The sequence below is a fragment of the Lagopus muta genome, chromosome 5 (assembly GCF_023343835.1).
Source record: "Lagopus muta isolate bLagMut1 chromosome 5, bLagMut1 primary, whole genome shotgun sequence".
Taxonomy (NCBI): domain Eukaryota; kingdom Metazoa; phylum Chordata; class Aves; order Galliformes; family Phasianidae; genus Lagopus; species Lagopus muta.
In genome coordinates, this window is record NC_064437.1 from 38252970 (window position 1) to 38273141 (window position 20172).

Sequence of the window (20172 nt, forward strand, 5' to 3'; positions counted from 1 at the left end):
GCGGGGATAATACTGGGGAAGGGGGGGGGGAAGAGGGGGAGGGAGGGGGAAAGTAAAATCACCTAGAGGTGGTTTTACTTAGTTTTCAAAGTGTTACAAACTAACAATTCACTGCAATTACTAATAAATTACTATATTGTAAAAGGAACAGTATAATTAGCATAGAATATAAACATAGTATACATTGTACATAACAAGAGCATTATAGCATGTAGTATTTCCTTTGGTAATTTGCTATCCAGAACTATTAACATAAACACATTCTCAAGCAATGTGTTGATAATACAGACATAAAACAAAAGCCTTATATATTACCAAGAGAAGAAAAACAGAACAAAACTAAAGACAGCACTTACAGTTTCTCAAAACAAACAAAGAAAACCTCAGTGTAAATTGTTTGGCAATTCCCAGGAACATAATCCACCAAAAATTAGAAACCAAAAAACAGATCTGTGGTTTTGTATTTCAAAGAAACAGAAATGTTACAATACAAGAGGCTTTGAATAGATTACAGGGCGCACCACTTGTGTCCAGCTCCTTTTCAAGGTTGCAGTCCGTATTTGATGTTTTCAGAAGTGAAGCAAGAGAGGCCTGTAGTAAACAAGGAGCTTAAGTATTGGTGCTATTCAACAATGGCATTGAACTTGACACTTTGACTTGAATCTTCAAAGTGTTTCTCATTCCAAGCATATCTTGCATTGAAAAAGCAGGGAAAGAATAAGCTGCAGGCACTGGCAGACACTTTGAAGAAAACTGTTGCAAGAGAAAGGGAAGAAAAAATGTATGAGAGCTACTCCAAAAGTAATGTCTCCTATTTTATTATGCGGGCTCATGACATCAGAGGCAAATGTTAGTGGTGTGGCAGCAGAGGTTGCATGTTTCTGCTAAGATTCTGTGTTATATTTTGTTGCTGTGTGACAAATGGCAGCTGAGGGGCAGTTTGATGGAATGGCATCTGACACAGAAGTGGAAATGGAGCAAAAGTGGTGGCTCCATGCAGAAGAAGTGGCACCCATGGACATTCGCTGACATTTGCTGAACATTTCTGAAGACCAAGCAGTGGATATGAGCACAGAGAGGCGGTGGGTGCTGCGTTTCAGCAGTGGTGACAGTGGGTCACATCCACTGGCGCAGGTTTGTATGAGCACGGCATGCAGGCTCTTGTTCATAGCCGGTGAAAATGCATAGCTGCTGGTGGTGGTTATGCTGAAAAGAGTTCGTTGTAACTGACAATTTTCTGTCTTACACAATGTCACTGTGCTCTTTGTATCTGCTGTACTTTCCATGGAAATAGATAGGAGGCGCTACTTTCAGAGTGTCCTGTGTAAGGGTCATGTAGCAGTTTCCAAAACTATTATTTTGCTATGAATGGAAGAGCTGCAGAAGGGTGAGATAGGGACACAACTCCAAACTTCATTTAAATGATTAATGAGTTGATATTGAAGAAGTAATTTATTTTTCTCTTTTCCACTACATTTTTTTTCTTCCTTTCAACTAATAGAAAAGCCATACTGAAGACCATACAGGGACAGCAGCATCCCTTCAACTCCAAAGTCAACTTTGATTAAAAAAAGAAAACCCATGTTATGTAAGGATTTCAAAGAGGGAACAATATATATTGTAGAATCTGCTGACTAGGAAGAAGTCTAACTGAAGAGAACCATAATTTCCCCTCAGTATTCTTAAGAGCTGACCTGTCTGTTCATTGAAATTACCATATCCCATTTTGAAGAATTTCTTTCCTTTTCCAGAGTGCCTGAAGAAATGCCAAGCTGCCCAAGAGAGACAGCTTCATAACAATATAAAAAAATTTGCTGTCCTCTTCTGCACATAGAGATTTTGATGTTTTTTCTTTTAATTTAACTTCATAAAGAATGACAATTACATGGATATGCTTTTGCAATATATACTAGAAGCAAAGTTTTACAAGGATTGACATAGACATGGATCTAGATTTAGATTTGATCTGCTTATGCTCTTTCTGGTTAGAATTCACAGTGACATTGCTACCAAATCCATATAAGGAATAAGCAACACGGGAAAAGAAGTCAGCAGCGCTGATGCCAGTAACTCACTGCACACATATCCAGATAGAAATTTTGGTTTAGCTCACAAGCCTGCCTGCAATTGCAAATTTGCTAGGAGCATTTTTATTCTACAACTTAAAAGAATAGAAGACTATTTTCTCTGTAATGCCCAAATTACCCAGAGCAGTCAAAAAGAAAGGAACGCAGAGCTTAGTGACTATCTAGAACATACCAGCTTGATGTTCCAGCAGCAGCAGCTTTCACGAGTTGCTCAACTTCTTACATGAGGTGCCCCTATTGATTGCAAAACATAATTACGCAGAGACATGTTGTCTGCATTGTTCTATAGCCCATTCAATATTAACCTTGAATGCAGTTTTCTCTTTCTCTTCCCCTTTTGTCCACCCCAGCCAGTATTCTGTTTAAACATGGAAAGAGTTATGGAATATGGTTAGTAAAATAGCTAAGAATTTGCTTAGATGAAACTTCAAGGACATGAAAGGAAGAGTTGAAAGAAAAGTAAAGTAGCCAAGGAAATAATTTCATCCATCATTCCTTGCACTGAGGTGGTAGATTGCTTGCTATGCTTTCCTAGTGAAAATATGCAAAAGACAAACATTTTTAGAAGTAGTGTATGGCTTTGAGTTACAGTGTGCTGCATAAACTCAACTCACCATTTATTATTGTGGCATAGCCCTCTCCTAATGATGGTAAAAAAGATTAGGTAGCTCAAAGTATCAAGAGTTGGATTTGATCCCCTTCCAACATGGGATATTCTGTGACTCTGTGAAAGCTATCCACACAATTCTGATGTTTGAAAAAAGCGTTAAAAAGCTAACAACTGAAATAATATCAGAGAAAGTGCTAAGTTGCAATTTCTTCCCTTGCTCCCTTGATCTTCAGCATAACTTTTTGAAAATCCTAAAGCTATCACATAAATGTAAATGTACATAATGGGTTCTTTTTTCCCCAACTTTTTTTTCTTTTTTTTTTTTTTTTAAACGGTAATAGATTTCTTAATTTCAGTGTATAAAAATGGGAAAAAAAAACCCAAAATCCTAAAGAATCTAGGATACCATTTGTTCTCCTCTACTTGGACCCCCAATACTTAACTTGCATAGCTCAGCTCTGTCACAGTTCAGCCTGGCTTGGCCTGGTTCCATGATGGAGGGGCAAAACCAAGATCCCAAAACCTGGCTGCTGGCATAGGGCTCTCCAGAATTAACCGAAACCTGAGCTCCTAACTCTGCTTTTGTGTACAGCCAGCAACACTAGCAACTCCCAGGTAAAGCTCCAGTCACATACTGGAAGCAGTACTGCCTTGTGCTGCAGCAACCCCTCATCAAGTATTTAACTCTTCAACAATTTACCAAAAAAATGCAGTACTGACCAGCACCCTTTAATACAGTCATCCCACAGCACAGTTATGCCACTTGTGAGAACAAAGTCAGACAGTATTAAGGACTCTACCCAGTAAGGAAAGGTATACTCATCTGTGGCCCTACATTTCAAGCCATACATTTCATCTGATTTTTCATATTTTCTGCTCAGCTGCACTTGTGTTCTCCTAATAAGCACATTTTACATCTTTCCTTTTTCATAGCAAAATAAGAAAGTACCCAGTCTTTAGTTTGATAGCTCTGGAAACTATTTAATAGCAGTGCTGACTCATGAATACACATTTCCTTTTTCACTTGAAGCAAAGAAATTAAATACCACAGAGACTGCTCTACAGCAAAAATCCAAATAAGTTGGGAGTGAAACTGCATTAGGCTATAACACACTGATACGCTTTCAAGATTCAGCCAAGCTTTTCTTCTTGCAACTGTGATAAGTGCTGGCATATTCTTCTGGCAAAGTGATGTTAAGTACTTCAGCATGTTTGCATACTTGCTAGGGTAGACGAAAAACCCACTAAAGATGAAAAAAGTGGTCTAAGAATTTGGGGCAGAAGGGAGGGAGCACTGCATTCAGAAAACATCTATTGAATTCACTGCTGCATAGCAGAAAGCCCAAATCTCTATGAAAACTACAGAAAGATGAAAAACAGGATCTTTTTTTCATTCCAGTGAAAATATCCATAACAGTGGATATTTTAAGGGTTTTATTTTACATTTTGTCTGCTTCTCTGAAAACATTTCCCTTTCCCAACCCTACCCTAATATAAACTGAAAAGCCACGAAAAGTTTAAAAGAAATGTCAATTTTTTTGCTACAATAACAGCAAAAAAAAAAAAAAAAAAATAGGACTGAAATGTTTTGATGCTTACATATCACAAGTCTTTCAATAAAAATACTTTTAATTTCCCAAGGGAGGAGTTTCCTATGAAAGACTTCACCTCCAATGTTTTCTCAAAACACCCTGATCATCGGTATGTGTGGAACAAATCAAGTTGCTCGTGTTCACCAAAGAAAATGAATACAAAAGCGATAACAGGCTTTATTGGTAGTCTTGCCGAGTTAAAGAAGGTGACATGAACATAAAATGAAAAAGAGTTGTGTTTCACAGTGATTTGGAGGTGAGTTCATACCCTTCCTTCATGCTTCTCTGACATCAGTAATTATCTAAGGAAGGAACAGGATGGTCTGCTGATATGTTACAGAAATAGAAATTTAATATGTACTTTTAAGATAGGTGCTCAGAACGTATTAAAGGGTTATGCTTAAAGGAAATACAGCTCAGGAGCCAGGGAGAACAATGCTGACACCAAGTGGAAGAAAATGTTGCTGCAAACTTGAGATGGATCTCTGAGCCGCAAGTCTTCTCAAGCCACAAGCACAGTAAATTTTAATAAACATCAGAGGAAGGCCGCATGGTCCTCTGAAAGTAGAACTTTGTGTTATCCTAACATGTACACCATATTAATTGAGTCTGTTCCCTGTGTTGCAGCTGGCCTTGATAAGCAACACAACCACCTGCCATTCTAAACACATCTAAACATATCAGATATTTCTCTCCGTTGTGAACTGCAAATAAGACTCTTCGATCTGTAATCAACATACAGTCTGCAAGTCTGGCTTGGTAGGAGCTTTCAAGATGCTCTGTTCGCAGCAAAACTGAAAACAGGCATTCACAGAGAGGTAACAAAGGTAAATCTCCATTACTGCTTAGTTTGTTTCTGTACAGCATATCACCTCTCAGTGTTTTTCCAATTCAGGAAAGGCATCTGTCAGCAATCAGTTTTAGAAAGACCTTTCCCACTCACATTCTTTATGCCATTATTGAATGGCTGATGGTGATCAATGTCATCAGCTTGTGCAATCACTTGAGCACTATTTCTGAATTATTCATCACATTAAAGAATCATAGGACTTCAATGTAACTGGCTTCCCTCTTCATGTTCAAGTCACTTGCTGAAGTAAAGCGCAGCTGAGAGTGTGCTTCAAAGCCTGCAGAACACACCTTCTCCTACCCCTATTCCCTCCTAGCACAACTTTCACCAGCCAAAGAAAAATAAAAGTAACATTGTCTAGATGTCACAGGGAGCAGAGAGGTAGTGGCAAAATCCACTAAGTCACAAAAAGGATTTAAGTGTGACAGCACTCATACAGTAAGGCAGCAGAAAGCCCCAGCAATGCTGGAGCAAGCATTACATGTGTCACATTCACTCCACACCTTGTAGTTTGCTAAAAACAGAGACCAGGGACATTTGTCATTTCAGACTTACAGACCTCCACCACAAAGGCAAGTCTACTGAAGACCATAGGCACAGCTCAGAAATAACATCACACATTACCATATCCCCTCTGCTCTTCACCTATCAATGGGAAGGCTTTGCCATTGAAGACCTAGAATGTGTACTGAATATTCCAGCCACCTCTAGTAAGTCTTTTTAAGTCACAACTGCCTAACACAGTGCTCTTTATCAAATCCTTATGCTTGCAGTCAGTAAAATATTTTTCTTTGTTTATCCAGAAGAAGAAGAAAAAAAAAACATTTTCACAATATATTACCCATAATTTCTGTGGAGATCCAAGTCCTGCTCTGATTCTCAATGTGAGGCATTTTTAATCCAGTCTTCTGGTTTGGACATCTCCCAAACTCAAACTTACAACTTAATGTTTAATGAGCCCATGCTTTCACGAAATTTACAAAGGTCAGAAAAAATACTTTTCCTGTGGAATGGGAAGTAATATAAAGAAATCTTTCTATAACATAACAGCAAGCCCTACAGAAGAACTGACAAATCTCTTGGCAGTTCAAATGCTACGCACAGAACTTGCTATGTTCACAACTCAACTAGAAGTTATCTTTGCAATGCAGAGAACTTATGTGAAAGAAAATAATCAGGATTGTACCAGTTAGAAAAAAATGCTAAACCCACAAATATGAATCGGAATTATGAGACTCTATCCATGAAAAATTACACTGGCGGGACGCTTTAGTCTAAACTGGAAGCTTGAGTTAACTAACTCATAAGATCACATTTGTTTTTTTTGTTTTTTTGGGTTTTTTTTTTTGTTTGTTTTTGAAAGTTTTCAACTAATATCAAAAGCATGATCATGGGATTAACGAAGGAGAACATCATTTAAATTATGAGCTGTCCTTGAAATTGAGGACAGCCCACTTGGAAAACTGCAAATCTTTTTTTATATCAACTTCAAACAAAAGCGAAGCATCGATTTTTCTTTTTTTCTTTTTTTTAAACAAATCGGTTAATGTGGAAACATCCACAATCCTCACTGAAAAATGCTAAAAACCTGATACTAACAAAACTCCCTAAACCACAAAGAGCCATCTCAATAAAACTGTAAGTCAAACAGATAAATTCTCCATAAAATATTTAGCTGCAGTAAGCCGACCAACTCAAACCTCATTGTACAGTTTCAGAAATCCACTCTGAGGTGTCTGTGGTCTTTCTGAAGGACTGGAAGAGTGTTCACCTCCCCTCTCCCAGCAATGGCTCTCTGTAATCACTTTTCAGTAGGGCTCCACTATTGCAGAGAATAACTACATAGTCTCTGCAGCCTTGCTGATAAAAAGGGAAGCACACGTAAAGGTCACAGGAAGAAGAGAAAACAAAAAATGAGAGTTATTTCCTCAGGGTTTTAGCTTTTCTTTTAATTAACTGAAGGATGGGATGCAGTGGTATGCACACACCAAAAAAGTCGTGCTTCTGTTTGCTTAGTTCAGGAAGGATTTATCTATCATGCTTCAGCACAGAGATGAGATACGAAAAAGCACTCTAAAACTCCATGCCAAATAAATAAATAAATAAATAAATAAATAATCGATCCAGTCGTTTCTTAACCCAGAACATAAGATTTGGAAATAATGATGAAAGAGTATGACAAATCACTACTAGCAAGGTTTGATTTATAATTTAATTCACTTACATGGCATAATCTTCTACAAAAAGCGCACCCCAACAGCAATAAAAAGATCCCTCAAATTAAATAGCTGAAAATGCAAACATCAGCGTAACTGCTTCAAGTTACTTCAGGAGAAACAGCCAATAAAAGCAAGTTTCATTTTCAGGAAGAAACAAGGGATCTGAGCCACGTTTGCCATTTCACTTTTTGCTTGCTTTGCTGGAACTAGTTCATGCACGTTGACTGTGTTTACTTTGTAAACCTAACTTTCATGTTTCTCATTTAGTGGACTTTTAGCAATTGTTATATCATGAAAGATGAAGAGTACCTATCCAATATGCTGGATTTCCTGCCAGAAATTACAAAAGAAAGATCAACCACAGAATTCTAAATTCCCTTCTCACCACAGATGGGATTTCTTTCATAAGCTTACCTCAGAGCAGGAGAGTGCCTTGTGGCTATGCTTCATCTGGACTTTTATTAAAGAACTTGAAAGGATTTTTTTCACCATACTTCTTTCCCACATCACCACAAGCCCAGACAGACTGTGACATTCTGCAGAATTACAGGGAGTGAAGTTCCTTCTAAAACAGTCATTGAAATTGAATGCCAAGTCTCTTGGCTTTTCCAAGACATTTCCAATTTCCTCTTGCTACTGTAAAAATACATAGTTATTGTGAGTAGAAGCATATACAGTTGGATGGTCTTGCACACTCATTTGAGTACATGTTTCAGGGATTCTCAAAGATAGCAGTGACACAGGAGAGTATGACGGGAGGTAGAAGTGCGTGTTTCGATGCTATCTATATGAATTGACTAGGATTTTAGATTTGGAATCATTTCATAAACTTCTTTGCACTGGTGTCTTCTGTTCTCTGTACCTATGATTATACAGAATTTTTCAGGATTTTTTTTTATAGAGAGGTGTTCCAAGAAGAATGACAGTCCCAATATTCTCCTTGCAGATATAGAACATGCTCTACATATGAACTGTGACTTAGCATTATAAAAGTCTGCTGATTTTTCCTTACTGCAGAAAATTAAGTAAGAAGCCAAAAAGAATGGAGTCACAAATGTGAGACTCATGATCTTCAATTACATACAATTTAAAACTATTTAATAATACTCTACATGATCTTTTATCCTTCTAATCATCTAGGCATGACTTGCAAGGATTTGTGGTAACTTCATGGTATGTAGTATGAGACAGCAGGCCTTACTACTACATGCCCCTCCAGTTTTTTTCTAAAAAAATCAATTTCAAATTAGGCAGTAATGATATGTGACATCACAAACTGAAAACTAAACTTATATTGACCTTCCCCCCTAAAGCAACAATAGTCTATCAAGGTTCTTCCACCAGGAGATTTTTGACAAATGAGGCCAACAAGAAATCAAAGTACTAACATTCTTTTAAAGAAGAACATGTCGCCCAAGGAGAATCTCAGACAGTTCAGCAAAATATGGAAAGATGAAATGGGTTTCACTCTTCTGTATTTTGCTCCCCTGACTCACCAGTGTGTAGCAATACGGTATAAAGAGTTTCAGCAGGGGAAAAATTCAGTGGCTTTGATCTAACAAATCTCTGCATTAAGATATTTAAAATGGAAAACATTGGAATCCTATTCCTGACTCAGTTCTTATACTATTACATTTGCATTTTTTCAAAAATCAGAATTTTAACTTCTGTTTCCCCTCTAGCTTATGCATGTGATGAATAAGTATTCACAGTACTCGCAAGTAGCTGTGGTCAGTACCTAAACTACATACAAAGTAAATTATTTCCATTTGTAGCTTACAAGCCAATTAAGCACTTTTGTTGACCTTGCTGAATCAGTTCATGTAACTTTCTTACCTGGAGGCCATCTGCTTGTCTTGGTGAGAAATAAGGGCTCACATCAACAAAAAGCATCTCATAGTGCTGAAGCAAATACAGCAGGAGGCCATTGTAAAGCCTTTGTTCTTCACAAGCCAAGGGACTGACGGGAATCCTAAGGGAAGAACAGATAGATCAAGTTTCAGAGCTCTGAGATCAGGGGCTAGTGGTAAGTCATGCAGGAAGCACCCCTAATATCCCAAACAATTCAGAATGCAACCTGTTGAACAACTGGATAAAACAAGTGTTCCAGCCCCCTTCCTAATATGCAATTGTTGAGACGGGAGTCATCTCCATTTGCTGGGGGTCACGATACTGCAAAGCTCACAGTGATAGAGTCTCAGTTTGCTACAGCTACTCACATCACACTGAATCTTTGATGCAGTACAACAATATAGCTAGAGCCTGACAGTTTCTCAGCTGTGAAGTTCATAAAATCAAGGATGAAGAGGACAAAAAAAAAAAAAAAAGCCTCAAAAATCTGCCTCTACTCAAAGGCACAAGGGCTTAAAGAGCTGTTTTGCTGTTTCAGCTTCTGATGGTGAATTTTGATGACTCAAATATTAAGAGAACAGCCTGTGGGGAAAAAAGAAAATTGTAAGTAAGACAGTGTTTCATTATAATAATTTGTAATTTCATAGACTTTGGTCACATGTAGCAGAATTTCCAGCTGCTCCCAATAATAGATGGTCCATCATGGGATTTTTTATTATTATTAAATAAGTGGTAGTTTAACTTGTTCTATCCGTACAAGTAGACTAAGTTGGAATAATTTAATTTAAATCTGGGGATTCATTAGGTGGCATTGTAATCTCATTCCCTGAAAGGACTGCGTATTCCCATCGTGACCTATCTGGAGGCTCGGAGGACATTTGCATATAAATTTGTTGCCTAATCCAGCTTCCCTAGTTATGCTGCATCAACTCAATTCTATGCAGCACGATACTATTATTTAAACAAGAAATTCATAAACTCTGGAGACTAAAGAAGAGAAATGCACACACCAGTCTTCTGTTTGCCAAATCGGTACGTTCCTTATTCATTTGCAATTCTGAAGTACGAATATATGGACCAGGTCCAGTCCAAGTGCTTTTGTTTTCACATTTTACTTTTACCTACTGTTGTTTCTGTAAGAGCTTGGGCTTCTTTTAAAGGAGAATGTTTTAAGCAGAGTTACATGCAGATGTAACTTAGATGCACTGGATAAACCGCCTGATCAGCAAGCACTTCTTTCTTCAGGACTGGCTAACAATTCTCCCTCTTGAATTCCTCTTTTTCTCAAAACTTCATCAATTTCTCAAAAAACAAAGCAAAACAAAAATAAAAATCCTCTTTTTCAGGCTTGTTAATAGAGCACACAGCAACCTCATGAGACTACTCATACTTTACCCAAACATTAATACCCTCAATTCACAGTTGCTACAAGGAATCTTTTCTGTTCCCTGCCTTCTTTTTCATCGGCTTAAACATTTGTTCTCTAATTTACCAACTCTTTACTATGTTAGCATGGAGCATTCCACAAACAGCTCTCTCCATATTTACTGGGGCTCACATTCGCACAGTACTACTGAGTGCTCCATTCCAAGTCAGCTTTAGACAAACCAAAGCAATACTCAGAATGCGGCCCTACTGCTAACTCCAAATATCAGATATCTGCAGATATTCACAGGTGGCAACACATGAGGATTCCAAATATAGAAAGAACATTTTTAGTTTTCTCTGCAGCCACATTCCACATTCAGTTTCAATTAGTTCTGCAAAACAAGCACTTCCTGCCTCTTCAGACACTTCTGCTTCTAGCAGAAACTAATCATCAGGCTGACAAGAGGAGCTGTGTTCATTCTGCACTGACCAGGAATATGTTCCTAGGAAGGGCATAGCTACTGGAGCACATGCTGCACTTTAGCTCAAAAACTCTTTTGTAGTACAAATCAAACACAAAAGAACTCTAAAAATGAGAAATAAAACTTGATTTTGTCAGGAATCAATTAATGTTTTCCTTGAGAAAGCCTAAATCTTTCAAAGTTGCTTTGCCACAGAGCGCAAGCTAGAAAATTCATACACGCTTTGCCTTGGTTTTATTCAGGAGACCTGCCAAGGTTCCTTGCTGGCAGAAGCTTGCATGTAAGACTTGCTGTAAATTTACAGAAAGAATGAGTCAAAATGAGTAGATGCAAACAGATAGTTGGCTAGCATCCTTACACACACATCCAAGAACTGCTAACTGCGGTTAGCAAAAATCTCTTTAGCAAGATGAGGCATAGCGAAGTACACACAGAAATCTAAGTAATACAGGTCAAATCTCTGATAAAAGAAAAGCAACATTCTCTCTTCTCAGCACTTGTGCAGGCTAACAGGACACGAAACAGCTCACAAGAAGGATGAATAGTGATAGAAATGAATAGTTCAGAGGATGAGCAGAAAGAATTCACTGGTGGAAACTGAAAGAAAATGGGCCTCAGCAAAGAAAATCTAGGGAGTAACCAGTGTAACTCTTGACCTATGAGCTACTTTTTTGGCTCCCTCACCTACAAGGAGGTGAGGACGCGATAGCTGCATTGTGCAGATTTTAATTCTGGAGTTTTAAAAAGCAAGAAACAAATGCCTCAAAATCTCAAAAAAAAAGGCTCAAAATGTAAGAGAATGGTGTCACAGGAAGAAAAAAACAGAAGCTGGTTTATGAAGACTAAAGTGAAAATTGGAATATTTTACTCAGTTACCATTTTTTCTGATATATACCTTCTTTTTTTATTGACACTTTTGGTCCTATCACACCAAACAGGGACAAGAAGTATATGTGCCACTAATATAATAGAGAATAATTCCAGTGTAAAAAAGTTTTCAGTCAAATATTCAAAACAAGCAGGACTAAGGTAAAGGGTTGCAACAGATTAAAATCAGAGAACTGACATTTAATAGCCAGTTTTCATATGGAGATTTTTTTTAGCATTTAAAATTCAAGGTAGTAAGTTTTCTGTGTTCCTGTAACTAGTCTTCCAATGTAACGCCTATGCTAAGGCTTGTAATTTCTATGTTGAGATAATGTACTTAATAGCTGTTCGGTATACACAGTTTAGGTTGGCAAGGTGTAATTAGCAGCAAGTTTTATACTCTAATTTTGTGTCCCAAAATCCGTAACTGCTCCATGGTCCAATTACTGAAATACTAAACTCCATCACTTTAGTGAAGCGTACAGGAAATGTTGAGTCACAGCCTGAAGCGCTGATTGAGCACCTGCAGAAAGGACCTGGTCAGCCCTGGGAGCACAGGTGAAGGCAATGCAGCTGTGTGACTGGAAGTCACGGAGCCTGGGTGCACCTCTCTTAGATCCATTTAAGGGCTGACTGCCACAGGGGAAGATTTCTTCCCGGAGAACTCTCTCTGGTGGAGCTTTCCTCTGTGAACCTGGAATCTTCTGATATGGGTAAGCAATCTTTTTCCCTTCCCTTATAGCACCTTTCTATCATGCTGATCCTCCCATCATACCGATTTGCCCAATTGCTGCAGTGAACTATGAAAATGACAGGTCTCCACATTGAAACTGTCAACAGATTTAGACAGGTAATAATTGAAAATCGAATTTATGCTTGAATATCAACAGATCAAAAACTAAAGCAGAACAGTATAATGAATAACCCAACATAAAAGCAGGAAGACATTGTTATACTGAAAATGCAGAGTACCAGTATAGGTGAAGAACAGTTAACACCTGCAACAAATTAATGTCACAACCATAGTTAATGTTACATCCAGGAAGATATTTCCAACAATAGCATGGGGTGTATGTTTCTGTAGACTAGAATTAAAATTGTATTTTCCACAAGCTATATGTTCTGAAGCAGAACTATATTCAAAGTATGGCAAGGAGTACTCAGTATGTCTCACTTTCCTGTTTATCTGTATCCTAGGTGCCAAGCATTTAATGATGTTGCAGCTAATCGTGCAAAGGTCCTTCTTTGAGAGACTTAATGGTAATGTATGGCTTTATTCCCTGTGCCATGCTTGACTACCTAGAAATTAATCTGGTACAGGAAAATACAGCAGTTTGCTCTGAATCTTGGAGGCCTCAGGCTACTCAGCAGGAAGCAGTACAGCAATCTTACTGAAAGAAAATGCCAGTTGAAAGGCTCTCCTCCCCACCCAATTACCAGAAAGGTGGTTTTTCACAATTCTGTAGAGTAGCTCTCAAGGACAGCACTAGCTACACACTTCACAAAAAAGAAAATGACCTACTGGTTTACCTCTCCCAGAGCTGGTGAGATCAGAATGACTATAAAAAGCATTAACATTCACTTTCATTGGGTAGATACACTTCTATTTAAGATGCTGTGCTGTCTTAACAAATCTCTCTGGCAGGGAAACTCAAAGCTGATAATTTCTAAGGCTTCTCATACAAATTACTGCCACAAACATTTAGTTTAGCACTAAGTGAACTCTAAAAAAAACCCAAACAAACAGGCATGATTGGAACTAGCTTGAGGATCTCCCAAAATAGATTAGGATGCTTAAAAACTGGAAGAGTTTATCAATTAAAAATGGAACCCACTTGGTTCTTCTGCAGAGATAAAGAAATCTGTGGGCATAGATTCAAATAATTTGGGAAAAGAGTAATAAAACATTATGTCTACATGCACACAAGCTAAATGTGATGGCAAAGGTGCCTTAGGATACAAGTGTGGCAGTCAGTGCAGTCCTTGTTGAGTTAGCATGGGGTGAGGTCTGGATTTTTGATGGAGGCTTTTTAGCATCAATCTTTTTTACCTATTCTAGGTATCATGCAACTAGCCCAGACACTTGAAGCAAATCTCATTTGCCTACACTTATTAGTTAATAAGCTTTCAGTACACAGGTATTAAGGGGTTGCGTTGTACAACTGCTTTGTTCCACTGGAGTCCCTTGGAGTAGGCTCCATGGCGAAGTCTATTCTTGTAAGAGTGAATGCTATAAGCCCTCTCACACTACACGCTGCTAGATAAGTCTCTCCAGCTGTTTTTTTTAACTTGCAAGGGTTTATAAGCTGTACACCCTGTATTAAGCTCTCAGAGTAGAGAAAAAGACATGGAACATCCTGAAAATGCTGAGCACAGTTCCCCAAAACAAAGATTGTCATTACTTTCTAACATATATTCAGTGAAATTGGTAACAAGTATGCTTTTTAAAAATCTGCCTTTAAAAAATTTGCCACATTGAGAAGTAGGAGGAAAAAAAACACAAGAGTTCTATTGCTGTATAGAAAATGCCAATAGTTAATAAAAATTTTGCAAGTAGACATTAGCTTGTAATTCACACTAAGCTGGAATGACTGATCCACTGAAACAAAGGTTTACAAATTTTGAAACAAGTATAAACACTTCATCACTTTTCTGTGTCAATGTGAAGGATTGGATGAAGTGCTGAGATTTCAGTTTCTCTGGGAAACCCAGCACCGTCAGACTATTCCAGGCTGCTGCTTCTTACCACCTTGACTGACCTGACATATGCTCTCCCACCTTTCTTTTTTAGCACCCAGTTTAGTGTCTGGCCTCTACCATTTCAAATGCACCTTCAGCAGCTTCAGCACCTACTGCTTGCAAGCAGAGCTGCCCACAGTTCAGGTATTGACATGCAATTCAGTGGCACCAATATATCCAAAACTCTCTCGACGAAGAATACAATGAATTACTTGTGCATCTTGGAGAGACACTAGCCCATAATATTCTGTACAGACATTTAACTTTCAAAACGCTATGCTTACTATTGGATATGTTATGATAGAAAGCCTTATTTTAAGGTGTGATCATGTAGTACTCACTTGAAAAGAGCAGGTCCAAACACAATGGCTAAATTTTCCAGAGTCATGCAATTCACTGCACTGTACGTTGCTACCTTTAACAGGAATGCAAACAAGAACTGGAGAAGGTTTTGATGTGCTTTGGGAAGGCAGCTAATTAACTGTCTCAGATTCTTTATGCACTCTGTAGTGTCGGTCCTGTGCTCTGTATTTAAAAAAAAAAAAAGTTATTTCATAGTTATTCCTGGTAATAACAACCTCACCAGAGACATTAAAATATTTGTTCTGTGCTTTACTCTTAGTATGTATTCTAAATGAAGAATTTATACACTAAATTTTAGTAACTATTTTCACAGATTTCCCAGATAACAAGTTTTATATGCACTGTTTATGCTATTCTTCCTGCTAGGATAGAAGAAGCTAGTACTTGTTGCTTTTTTAGTAAAGCTGGTAACAGACAGTAATCATGTACATGAATCCTTAAGGCTGCCTTGAGGACATAAGATTATCAGCCTTGATTTTACGCAGAGATCTGATGCATGTTGTTTGCCTCTCATTAAGAGGTATAAGAAATAGTACCCCTTCAGTCCCAACTCACCTCCATTTCCTGACTAATTAGTAGGTCTCCATCTCAAAACAATTTTGCTCTATGAATACATGAGTGTAGTTACACGAGATGCTCAAAAAAAACTAAATTGTGGATACTTAGCATTTCCTTGATTCCCATTCTTCAAAGAAATGTTACAAGGCAAAATTGTCTCCCTGTTTGATCAGCAATTCAGAATTAGAGTGATAAAGTCTCCTGGATATTAGAACTGAAATGTCAGTGCTGCTCAGTAACTGTCAGCTGATGCCCAAATTCGCCGTAGATCTCCAGGAAACATCTGTGTAGCTTTAATACTGTGAAGAGCAAATCAATCCTTTAGGGCAATTGTAACCCTAAAAAATACATTTCATAAAAATTAAGACCCATGTTGCTCAACATATTAATAAAAAGGAGTTGGAATGGAGGAGGAAAAAAAGAAAGAACAAGCAAGATTATTCAGGGTACTCAAAACATGATGATTGCAAAAATTTGTGGAAACAGAAAGATCTTTCAGCACAATCTTCTAGAGTTGATGAAAGTGATTTTCTGTGGTCTTTTTTTGTCATCACTGTTGGTTTGGTTTTTGGTTTTTTTTTCTTTTTTCTGAAGTATTTATATAACTTGGAATTAGCAGATGAAGTTTGAACAAGAGCAACCTGCAGTATAACCCATAAAACACACTTATTTGTACACAAAAACTTGAACTGGTTATCACTGAAAAGCACTTGCTGTAATTGCCTGAAAGCATTAGCTACCATCCATGGTAGAGTTTTATTTTATTTTACACATTAAGAACTATCAGTGGGAACAGGGAACTAGACAGCATTGCTCTAAGCAACTCCTTCTGGCTTTGCAATTAAAATACTGCACACCATTCCATGCCACCCACTGCTTCAAGGAAGTTGGTAAGAAAATTGGTAAAAAGTACTGCATCAGAACAGGGAATAAAAAGGTTGCTGTACAAGGAAATGTGAAATAGTGAAGATTTGGCTTTGGAAAGAGAGATGTGAGGCAGTAGATAAATAAACGTAATATTATGGTGATTAGATTAAAAAATGGCATCTCAGCAGTTAGTAAAGCAGTGAATCTTTTGGAGAAGGAAGCTTAGAAATGTCCATTCTGTACCTTGGAAAGCTTTTAGCATGCCAGCACAGACATTGTCTGGAAGAACAGCCACTGGCAGTTCATTTAGAAACAGTTTCAGAAGGCTGGCCACAGAATCAACATCTCCATGATTAATGAGGTCTACTTCTTCTCCCTGATTGTACTTCTGCTTCAGTTCCTTGATTTTATTCACTGAACCACTGATTCGAAATATACCAACATGCTGCAGACCTGCTCAAGAAGAAATATGAAGCAGTAAGCAAGAGTCATATATCATACCTATGTGGTGAGAACCGCATCTTAAAAAGTTCTTTAAAAAAAGCACAATAATAGAAATAGATGATGGAAGTGCTGAGTATTTACAGCTTAAATGTACAGTTTATGTAAAAAAAAAAAAAAAAAACAACAACAGCTCTCAGAGAGCAGAGAAGACAAAACATTAACTTACCAAATACTTCTAGGTACTCCACCATCTGTGTGACAAGAGAGGGGACTCCACATTGCGTTGCATTCTTTGTGAGAGCTTCTAGAGGAGCACCAAATGCTCTTTCTCTGCTGAACTGTGGGTCTGGTGAAACTTTACTTGTTGTGTGCCTGACTTGAATAGAAGATAATGATTTCTGGGGAATTAAAACAGGCAAGATAGAAGAAGTAGTTGATTTTCCTTCATTTTAAGGTTGAAGAGTCAAACATTTTAGTTATAATTATTGTGCTCATTAGAATCATGGAATATCCAGAACTGAAAGGAACCCACAAGGAACACTGAGATCAACTCTTGAGGCTCCACAAAGGACCATCCAAAATCAAGCTCCGTTTCTGAGATCATCATCTAAAACCCCCCTGATCTCTGGCCATCCTGGGGCCCTGATCACAGCTCTGGGAATCTTTTTCCATGCCCACCGCCCTCTGGTGCAAAACTTCTTCCTGATACTCAACCTGCCCCTCCCCTGACACAGCTACACACTGTTCCTTCAGGCCCTGTCACTGTCACGGAGAGCAGAGCTCGGCGCTGCCCCTCCGCTGCATTTGAGGAGCTGCAGCTGCCATGAGGTCTCCCCTCAGCTCCTCTGCTCTGGGTTGAGCAAACAAACGGACTCTGTTGCTCTTCATACATCTTGCCTTACAGATCTTTAACCTTCACAGCCTTCCCTTGGAAGCTCTCTAATAGTCTTGTATCCCTCTGATGTTGCAGCGCACAGTGCCCAAGGTGAGACTGCACCAGCTCACAGTAGAGGCTCTTTGCACATGTTTTACCTCCATTGCACATTCCTAACATTGTAGACTGTTAATATCTTCCTTCTTTAGAGCTGAGATAGGACCTGTGAACACTTTAACCATAAAAATCCAGATACAGGTGGTGTTTGAAGAGCCCTGGAGAGCAGCAGCATGGAGCTGTCAGCCCTGCAGAGCCAGGAGCTCACTCAGCTAATGCTTATTGTGGTTTCCACACATAGACATGCCTATAACTGCACATAGACACATAGACACAACCTAACGCTACAGTTCAGCAAGAAATCCAACCGTGCAAGCTTAAAACATAGAGGGCTGTGAGTAGTAGCTGTAGGTCTCTTGGGAGGTCCTAGTGGCGGGGCCTTCACCACAGCCTGCTGATGAGAAGAGCAGCATGGCACAGCAGCAGTCGTTCTGAGTTCCACAAGCCTCCCATTGCTTCTGTATTCAAATCCAGGTGGCCACAAGTCAGAAGCTTAACCTGAAGCCCTGAAAGGTACATGTGCTATTTATGTCAGCTGTTCCATGAGAACACTCCTGAGCATTGCTATAACCACACCAGCCTCCCTGGCAATCAAACCTTCTGCTTTGGAAACTGGGTTCCTGTGTAATGCAGACGCAGCATTACCTCAGCTACCAAAATACACAAAGCCAGGAGCCTCAAGCACCAACTGTCCCCTTCCCTCCTGTTCTCTTGCTCCTAAGTAATGCAAACTTAACCCCTACATTCAGCATATTAAATCCAAACAAATGCAACTTTCCACAAACCCTAGCTAATGGAAACCCATATTCTCAGCACATATGCTGACACACTCTTAGCCACACACACCACACCTAATGTGTGAAAGCACATCGTGTTTGTAGCAGTACCCAACCAAACCCAAAGTTTGCTGCAGGCACCTGCTATCAGCACACTTCTCTGTCCACAGACTGACCTCTGAATTTCCGAGAAAAATACAAGTAGAAATCAACCAGTATCAGACCTAGCAAAGGGGAAAATGCCCCCACTTCCTTATTCTCCTTCCCTCCTCATACCCATTCCTCTGCATTTTGCCTTATGAAGTCCCTGGAGGTGTTCAAGGTGAGTTGTGATGGGGACCTGGGCAGCCTGGCCTAGTATTAAATGTGGAAGTTGGTGGCTTTACACATGGCAGGGGGGTTGGAACTTGATGATCCTTGGGGTCCCTTCCAACCCAAGCTTTTCTATGATTCTATGATGTGGTATTATCCACTACGCTGCATTTTGTTCTCAATTTTCTTTCATGCAGGCCATGCTTTATCACACAGGAAAGGACTCATTTATTCAAAGCTTCACACAGCACAGAAAGCAGAATTCTAAACCCAAACCTTCCAGACTTACATGCTGGTATCAGTTCTGCATCAGGAAGATTTAAACAAGCACCCACATTTCATTTTAAAGGGGAATTCTGATTTTTATGTTTTAATAGTGCCATCCTAACACATTACAAAACCTTTTTAAATGTTGTTATTACTATGTTATTATATTATATATATAATATTATATAATTTTACAATATATGATATATAATATTATATATTATGTTGTTATCACCATGTTTCACTACAAAAGGAAAGACTTTCTCACAGATTCGTAGCTGAATTGCTACAGCAAAAGCAGCTTATAAAATGTACACCTTCAAGTTCTGGCTTGCGGCACTGTTGACTTGGCTTCTGTTCAGCTCTGTTGCCATGGCAAAAGTGCACAAACTGAAAAAACTAAACCTTATTCTGCTCTTTCAGTACATAATATGCAAGGTTAGAACATGATATTATTAATGCTAAAGAGCTAATGATTACTACAAAAAAAAAAAAAAAGCATAGAAAAATTAATGTATTTTAAACATTTTTTCTGTATAAGTTGTGACATGTTAAAAAAAGTCTCTATATTAAAAATATCTATGATATTTTACTCTAAAAGTCTCAGATACAACAGCTGAGTTGAGAAAAGAAGAGCATCTTTCTCAGAAAACGAGAGAAGACATGAGAGAGACCCACGAAGCCAGAGGTAAGTTCACTTACACAAACTGAAAGGGAGGCACTTGCTCCCATATTAGCCTGGAGAATAGCAGTATTTCAGCTGTGCTGCTCAGAAGATACCATCACCTTTCTTCCCATTATAAGTCTGTGCAGCGCAGCCAAGACAAACTGCATCCATCAGGCTGTTCCTCTGTAATTAACTTATCGCAGCACAGTTGCTAAGTATCATCTTCATCAGCAGTTTCACCCCAAGCATGTCCCAGGTAGAG

The 20172-nt window shown here is 38.6% G+C and overlaps 1 protein-coding gene and 1 long non-coding RNA gene across 4 annotated transcripts in view; one reads left to right on the forward strand and one right to left on the reverse strand.

The window, feature by feature from the left end:
• Positions 1-2415: 2415 nt before the first annotated feature.
• LOC125693888 (protein FAM13A-like) overlaps positions 2416-20172 on the reverse strand; it is a 29988-nt gene continuing 12231 nt past the window's right edge. Inside the window, exons 2-8 of one of the 3 annotated variants that reach the window (XM_048946330.1) lie at positions 17124-17295; positions 16697-16906; positions 15007-15190; positions 9195-9330; positions 7773-7991; positions 5981-6142; positions 2416-2445 (exon numbers count right to left, since the gene is read on the reverse strand). In XM_048946330.1, the coding sequence (XP_048802287.1) occupies positions 6125-6142; positions 7773-7991; positions 9195-9330; positions 15007-15190; positions 16697-16906; positions 17124-17295 (939 nt within the window). In that variant the 3' untranslated portion in view covers positions 2416-2445; positions 5981-6124. Of the gene's footprint in view, positions 2446-5980; positions 7689-7772; positions 7995-9194; positions 9331-15006; positions 15191-16696; positions 16907-17123; positions 17296-20172 lie in introns of those variants that run through there. The other 2 variants (XM_048946328.1, XM_048946331.1) reach the window with 2 other exon arrangements.
• LOC125693891 (uncharacterized) lies at positions 9624-18897 on the forward strand. The gene is made up of 3 exons (XR_007377292.1): positions 9624-12639; positions 13124-13186; positions 17137-18897. It is a non-coding gene; the product is annotated as an uncharacterized LOC125693891 (long non-coding RNA).